The sequence below is a fragment of the Plectropomus leopardus genome, chromosome 10 (genome assembly GCF_008729295.1).
Source record: "Plectropomus leopardus isolate mb chromosome 10, YSFRI_Pleo_2.0, whole genome shotgun sequence".
Classification (NCBI taxonomy): Eukaryota; Metazoa; Chordata; class Actinopteri; order Perciformes; family Serranidae; genus Plectropomus; species Plectropomus leopardus.
Genome location: NC_056472.1, coordinates 20,438,354 through 20,446,756, shown reverse-complemented (window position 1 = coordinate 20,446,756; position 8,403 = coordinate 20,438,354). Strand labels below are relative to the sequence as shown.

Below are 8,403 nucleotides of genomic sequence, written 5' to 3'. Positions count from 1 at the left end.
GGATGTGTTTTTTCCCTCACAAATTATCTGTCTCATTTAGTGCTGTATTAACAAAAAGACAGTTTCAGAAAATATGGAACAAAGGCACAGTTTTAAGGTACTTGCTATTGTACTATTTACTTTTGAAGGATCAAGTTATTGAAGTATGGAAGCTTTATTTTACATTTGTTGTGGTGTCACTTTGTTGTGATGTGATTGGCAGGCCTATTTATCTTTTAAACTCAGCTATAAACAGGAATGAAAGACACCGCAATGTTAGTAATTAAAGTAGGGATGGGTAGTGGAGACAAAAATGGTAAATTAAAGCTATGCCGCCACCTGTGCTCGCAGCAGCACACGTACTTCATGCCTACTTCATTTATATAATTATATATTATTATCACTTAAAATTTGTCAGAGGGCCAGGATTGGCACCCCAGCCGGACTACAGTGAATTCTGCACTGAGTCTGCACTTGAGTAACAGTAAATCTTATGCAAACCATGCTTTTCTTGGTGGAAAAAAATGTTCGAATGAAAATTTAACCAAATGCATTTAAAGTTTTTAGTATTATTTCCCTTTTTAAAACCCAATTGGCAAAGGTGCATCTGAACAATTAAGAATATGTGTTTTGTTCAGTATTCTTGTACTTTGCACCTGAAGGCCACCACAAATAATCCACTAGATGGCAGTATGGTATAGACTAATGCTGAAATGTTGTTTCCATTAGTTCAGTAAATGAAACAATAAATTCATAGGGTTATTTTCCAACAAAAATATACCATTTATCAGAGAAATAGTTTCAGCATTAAAAATATGGCCTTGAACACAACTTTGCTCAGCTAGAATGACTTATTTACTGTGAGGTTTTCTCTGCCCATGGTCACTGCTGCCACATGATGGGAGTGGTGGAGGAATAGTTTACATCAGTATTTGGGCACTGTTTACTTGAGACAGTATCCAGTCAGAATTAACAAACTCAGATCCAGTGTCCATATTTCTGATGGTCGGATATTCCGTGAATGAACAGGAATGTTTCATCTCTGGACACATATTTCACAGCTGATGGTTTTGTCGTGATGCATCCTGGAGAGAAACAGAGTCGCTGTGACCCAATTATCTCTGGAGGCAGAGTCACGAGGGTTTGCATAGCTGCTCTTGTTATTTTTCCATTCCCAGAGTTAAGTCTGTCTGTTGAAACCTCCAAAAATCTGGCCACTCCCATCTCGTAACACCACCAGAAAACCAAGGGCAGCAGATGCAGCAGAATCTGCAGTGCTGTTATACTGCAGCTGGACTCTTTTTCTCACCCATTTCACACTTTGAGCATGTCTGTCCACAGGGATCGAAGCTTTTTTCTTCGTTTTTTTTTTTAAGGCTTGAGGAGATAACTCGCCTGGATGTAACTTCCTGCCCAGCCCCCAGCTGTGCGTGGAGCTGTTTTGTGACTGCCCTCTGCCTGGGGCCTTGGGGGCGATAAATTACATGAGCTCAGCACTGCTTACATGTTCATCACTCCCCTCGACCTGCTGGAGTCGGTCAACACCACTTCACCACTGTCTGTTTTGACTCATAAGCACTGATGATGCTTTGTGTTTGCAGAACCTCCACTAAGGGCAAAACCTTTCCAAAACATGACATTTATTTTTTTAAACTCCATGAAGCACTTAGAGGCCTATTTTAAGATTAAATTAAAGTTAACATCATCAGAAATCCCCTGTCAGGTTGGGGATTAATACAGAAAAACATTGGATGAAAACATTCAAGACCGGGCATATGTTTTCAACTTGTAAGCAGATTTCAGTTTAATGGGCAAGTCAAAAAGATGAAATTCTTTTGATAGCCTTTTGTGGGTAGCGGTAAACAATATATTTCCTCCTCCCCAAGATCGCAATGAAACATTATTTTCCACTTCTTTTCTCAAATACTAAACCAGATGTTAGTTCTACACTAAACCTCATATGTTTCTTCGATATAAATCGGTGGTGTCCTGAGAAACTTTTCACAGAGGTGGCCAGATGGGGCCACTGAAAGTCTCAGCGTGGCTCAACAAAACTGTGACGCCCCAGTCTTGGGCAGTGGTTTAATATTACAAAGTAACAATATTTTATTACAGAACTTAAGTACTTTTTGTGAGTAGCTGTACTTAAAGTATTTTTATTTCTGTCAACCTTTATTTCTTCTAAACTACATTTCCTAAGCAAAATATAAACTTTTATTCTACTACATTTTCCCTGTGCATTTTAGTTACTTACTACAAAATAAAGAAAGAACTGAGGAAGGGACGGATACATTAAGGATTGGGAGGTCAAGAAATAATGGATTTTGTTCTTTAAACCCTTTAAGCTGCAACAAAAGGCTTCATTTTCTTCAAGTGTTATGTACGCTCCACATTTATGGAGATGCATGTTACAAAGAAATAAACTTCACAATTCTCAAAATTCTAACTGCTTGCTTTTTTATTATCAGCATTTACTTGTGCTTTTTCTTTATATACTTTATTATATTCAGCATAATGAAATTATTTTTGATACCTAAGTACAGTAAATATTATATATTTTAAAGATTTTACTCAAGTTATATTCTAATAGGTGACACTTTTTGGTAAGAAATCTGTGCTTTCACGCAGGTATTTCTTTCAGGTGCTTTATCCACCGCTGCTCTCTGGTAGACAATGAAAATCCCAGACAGAGTAGCAGCAAGACCAGCAGTCCCAACACCAGCAGTCTATCCCCTCTGCTGCTAGAACAGGAGCAGAGGCTCCTTCTTAGGCCGGGTGCACCTCGTCAAGCAATGCACCCCGTTAGGTGACGCAGCACATCTGGGCAGAGCTGCAGAGAGAAAAGGGACAAGTTATATGACAGTTAAGGAATCACATACTGATATACCTTGGTCTCTTATTTTACAGTTAATGTTACTGATAATCTGATGTGCACAGACTAACACTGGTACAGTTAACATTTTGAGCTCCACAACATTGGGGGGGTGCTGGGGACTTGACCACATTTTAGCTGGAAGGGGTTTGCACAAACCTCACCGAGCCTGTTCAGTAAATGTGTGCTGTGACTGGATTTTTGCTGATGCATTTCTTAACATCTGTTTACCCCAAGAGAGCTATCTGGAAAAACTGAAGTAATCAATTCAATTATCTTATGCAATCATTCAATACTGGACTCTGTATTTCCCAGAAAAAGGGATATTTTGTAATGCATGCATGTTATTTTTGAAACAGTTTTTGTTGTTTCATCACTAATATGAGCAGAAAGTCTTCAAGTTCTGTTACACAGCAGTTGACACATTAAGGAGCGCTTTGTAGGCCAGAATTGTCCAACCAAGTCATGCAACATCCAACCTGATGCCAACTTCAGTCTAAACTGCCTCTCATTTTGAGCCCATTCACAGTGTCTACCATTTTCTCTGTGGTTTGTAACCATGGTGGCTGTTGTGTTTGGAGCAGTGCTTCAACAGCTTTTCTTTATTTGCAATTAGACGCTGCAAGATTACCTCAATTTGCCTCCACTGCCTGCCATCATCCCTGTTTCACTGCGCTTATTCTTAATTAGAAACATAATGTAGATTACAGCAGACAAAATTGCTTCAAGATATGCTCGTGGTCTTTACTGTAACTCTTTATAATCCCTTTGTGGTAAGAAAAACACTCTAGGGGGACAGTGTTCTTGTATTGCCCATGTTTGATATTTCAGATACTAGTTTGCACAAAGCAGACACTCCATAAATTAGTGGGCTGACAGCTCCTAAAGATTTGTCCAAGGTCTGATTCAGTGCTGAACCTGCCAAATGCTTATTTTTATTTCCAGTTTATTAATTCCATGCTTTAATTACTAGTAGAAGGCTTGCATTTATAGCTTTTACACATGAGAAAAAAAAATAACTGCTCACCTATATGAACAGACTCTGTTGTTTACAAAATAATGAACATCCCGAGCAACACTGAAGGCTTTCTGCAGGATTCATCATCCGCTAGTGAATTAAAATGTCATGCCTGTTCCTACTGCTCTATAAGTGACACGACCATATGTGCTGTGTAATGTCAGATAAAAAGGCTTTGTCTGATGTGTTTTGTTTTGCCGTGGTCCACCCTAATAACAGTTGCATGCCTGCTGTCTGCCAGCTGCCGTGCCTGCTGTAACAGCCAGCGCAGTGCTGGAATGTTCCCATGCAGGTCGCCTATTCACACACACTGATGTGCACCTCATAGTCGCAGACTGTGTAGATGCAGATTTATAAAAAAGTCTCATACTAACTCAGCCAAAATGTATTCTGTATGGTAGAGATACTTACTGTTTTATTTTCAACATGTGTATTGTCCCACCCCCAATAATAAAACACGAAAGCCGCAGATGACTGAAAGACATTTCCACCACAAATTGATGCAGAAAAGGCACAAATTGGTGAATTAAAATTCCCTAGAATGCTTAAAAGTAAGTGTTTGATGCTTAAAATATTGTAGCGAAGGATGCTCAAGCCCCCCATTTCATGTGTGTCCCTACCCCAAATGTTGAACCACAACCTATGTTCTTGTTTATGTCACATGAGGAAAATAATTTTATGAAATATTTGATACTTGCTGTAGTAGCATGACAGAATTAACTTTTAAAAAATGTAAAGTTATATTAAATACAAGTGATAAAATATATATTTTGTTATGGTTGATTACTTACAGCTTGGACAGTATATGTACAGGAATTGCAGATCTGTATTGCTGGGCCTCTACACAAGTAGATGTACAGATTGAAAAAGCAAAAATGTAATGCAACACAGAAAATAAACAAAAATGAATAAATAAATGTGCACAGTGGATTAACACCAAAAACATATTTTGGGAAAAAAGAATGTTTGTAACGTTGAAGTTGACCAGTTAAATATTTGCCTTTCAGAGGCTTTTGTGTTTGCCCTGTTGGGCAGATGCCCTGTTTGGCCATGAAACAACCCATTGAGAGTTGCCACTTGGCCACCAGTGAAAAGACTGGATTGGATTAGGGGGTGCTCAGAACTCCTTGGATACCGGATACCAGCGCACTGGATTGATGGTGATTGGCATTGTTTGTGTAAAGGCCTCATCTTTGTGAAAGACTTCAATGTATCCCAGCCCACAGACCCAATGTCAGACATGAGAGATATCTTTAACATCAGATACCTGATGCACTCATGCATATGTGGGTGTGCATGCAAGGGCAAAAGAGGGTATACTTTTGTTTTTTCACTAACATTGTAAATCACTTTAAAGTGTTAATGCATGCACGTACAAGATTAGATTATGATGAGTGTACTCATTCATGATTGCTTGCATGTATATTTAAATGGACATTGGGATGGGTAGGGGAGGAGTTGGAATGGGATGTTTAGGAGATGGGGAAGGAGAAATGATCTGCATGTTTATTGATAGTATTATTAAAGTCAGATTTTTTTTTAACCTTTTTTGGCTCATATGAGGATTGTAACTTAATTCTAGCCCCAGTTTGTGCTTCTTATCTAGACTACATTCAGCTTACAACAAAATAACAGAAGGTTGTTTCACACTTATCACTGATCTGAGGGTATTTGCAGAATTCATAGATATTCTTTTAATTATCCATTTAAAAAAATGTTTTCACTGCTGCACAATAGAAAAGAAGAGTCTTTGAAAAATACCCTCAGATCAGCAGTAGGCCCAAGCGCTGTTCAACAACCTCTGTCATTTATTTTTCTGATAAACAAAAGCTTAGCTGTGTGACTTGCGACACAAACCAGTGTTAGAATTATTCCTAACTCTGCAGTTTATACGGTGGTCTGGTCTCTGACCTGCGATAACACTTCGTCTGTCTGTTGTCACACAGCTGAGCTGATACCAGTTTAACCCTCAATATTGACTTGCTGTGTGTTTGTGGCAGAGGTGGGACCAAGTCATGGTTTTGCAAGTCACAAGTTGGTCTGAAGTCTTTGCACTTAAGTCTCAACTCAAGACAGACAAGTCATGAGTCAAGCCACAAGTCAAGTCCCATGCCCTGAACTTTGAGTTTAATTCCTAGACAGGTCATAATGCGCTCTTCACCTGCCAATATTTAATTTACAAAAATGATTAATGCATTTTAACATTTACATTTGTTAAATCCAGTTTGTGCAAAAGTTCCTTAGCTGCTAAGCTATTGTTAGCCTAGCATTAGTTGGATAACTATGTTAATGTCAATCAGCCTCAACTCACTTTGTGAAACTTCAAATGTCAAAAAAAAGTTGGAAATTGTAGCTTCTTTGTATGCACATTTTGCATACCAGAACTCATAATTTTTGTATGTTAACAAAATTACCTTTGATAGGCCATCATTTTTCCCCAACTAGTGCTTAGTAACTTCAGAAGAGTTCTTTACAGTTAGCAAAAAAAAAAGAAAGAAGAAAAGTTCATTATAGATCTCTGGCACATTTTGAAATAACATGCTTTTCAATCTTTGAGCTTAGATGAAGATAGATATTATTTTCAAGTTAAAAGCCTCAAGTTGAGTCTAAAGCATACTGATGGACATGACAGTTCCACTGAAGTGTAACTTTTCAGTCTTGATCGCCCCCTGGTGTCTGTCTGCAATATAGGTCATAAAGCCCACCCCTCCATGTTCGTGAATAGGACATACGCCAAACTAAAAACTCAAAGTACAGACCAAATACATTTTTCCCAAAGATGGTTTCTGCCACTAAATGTAGTTCTCATCACCATGATGTTTGTTGAAGTATTTGTTTTTATAATGAGTTCAATTTTAATGGCTTATTAAATTATACAAACATTTCTGCTATGATTGACAGCTGCGTGTGCCAATCCATGCCCTCGCATTCAATGGAGCTGCTTGTGATTGGTTGGACGGGTGTTTTGGTGGGTATTCCCCCACCTCCGATATGGCTACTGGTCAGACTCCGGCTCCAAATGACATCACCAGCGCAAGATGGCAGTGGCTGTATCCTGGATATTTTATCTTCACTTAAACATAGTGTTGATAAGTGAGGGTGTGTCGTCTATCTTTGTATAAAGTCTGTGGTCTAAAGTCATCAGATTTGTGACTTGAGTCTGACCAAGTCCAAGTCATCTCTCTGGTGTTGAATGGAGGACTTTGTGCACAGGACTGCAGGAATGCCTCAAGATAAAAGTCCCTCATGATGACTTGAGTGAGCAGTGAAACTTCCTGATGAGGGTTGAGGAGGTGACAGGGTGGGTGGGGGCCGTCCTCCGATCAGTAATCCCCCTCTGACGTCACAGGGCTGTCTCCAAAGGGACGCAGCATTGAGTGTTTGAGCAGCCGAGGCGGTCAGTGTGTGCGCATCCCAGGACGCAACATCAGTGTAGCTGGGGCTCAACTTTCAGCTGATCGCTTCACTTCGGACGCTTTGGGAAACTTACGACAATGGGTAAGATTCAACCACCATGCTTCGCTATAGACTACAGCTAAAAGGCGGATTTAAAAGTCGCACTATTTCCGCGGTGACAGCATGCTTTATACTTTGTTATTGTCGCTCAAACTTTCGGGGCGCGCCGATTGTTTTTGCATAAACTGTTGCTGCAGAAGTGGGCTGTTTACCTGACCCGGTTCCATGAGAATCGGCATTAAGCAGCCTGCTGAAGCAACTTGAGGAAAGCGATTAGAGAGATTAAGTCTGTCGGGATTCCTGCAGTCAACTCTGTGCGGAGGTGTTAAATCCAGATCAACTTGCTGCTTCCACTATTCCTTCTTTCAGCCTCAGTGCTGAAACACTGATCAAAACTGGTCTTTGTTTATCATTATTGGCCATCTAATCATGTTGCAATGTTTGATCATGATTAGTGTTTGCCAATTCAAGCTGCACAGTCTGTTTTGCTGGTAAATGATGACTAAAAGTTAATGGAAAACACACTAACAAGTAACACATTGTATTAGTCAGATGCTCCATAGTTGACATGCTTTGTGTTATGCCAGAGTTTGTAATCTGAAGGGTTGAGCTGTCCCAAGTGTTGGCCATCTGTGCCTTAACCTGAGGGGGGATGCATGGGAGGAATGAGGCGCTCAGGTCATGGTTGTTTAGAAACTTCTTGCTGACTTTAAGACTTTGAAACAGTGATAAACTGCAGACCAGATGGGATAGTTGACATGTAAAACACTCCCAATTGTTCTCAGAGAAGATACTTTACAGTAAAATATGACTGAGAATGGATCCAGTCATTGTAATCTGGAGCTTTTTTTTGTTCATTTATTGGCTTGGTTTGTCTGCCGGGGCGCAGCTGAGGCCAGGGAAGAACTCTGTGTGCGAATGTGTATCAATGCTCATTAATTCGCCTCTGAAGCTCTGCACAGAGGCGTCTTTGTGCTTCTAATTTGGAGCTGCTCCTTTGTGCGACTTCAGTGGCTCTTAATGTAGAGAGAGGAGTTCACAGAATTGCAAGTTTCAGACCCTGTGAACTAATTCCCCA

General features: G+C 39.8%; 1 protein-coding gene across 2 annotated transcripts in view; it reads left to right on the top strand.

Annotated features, from left to right (window-relative positions):
* Positions 1-7,262: 7,262 nt before the first annotated feature.
* Positions 7,263-8,403, top strand: part of gpm6bb (glycoprotein M6Bb) — a 39,415-nt gene continuing 38,274 nt past the window's right edge. For both annotated transcript variants that reach the window (XM_042494269.1, XM_042494270.1), the window contains exon 1: positions 7,263-7,367. In XM_042494269.1, coding sequence (XP_042350203.1) covers positions 7,364-7,367 — 4 coding nt within the window. In that variant the 5' untranslated portion in view covers positions 7,263-7,363. The remainder of the gene's footprint in view (positions 7,368-8,403) is intronic.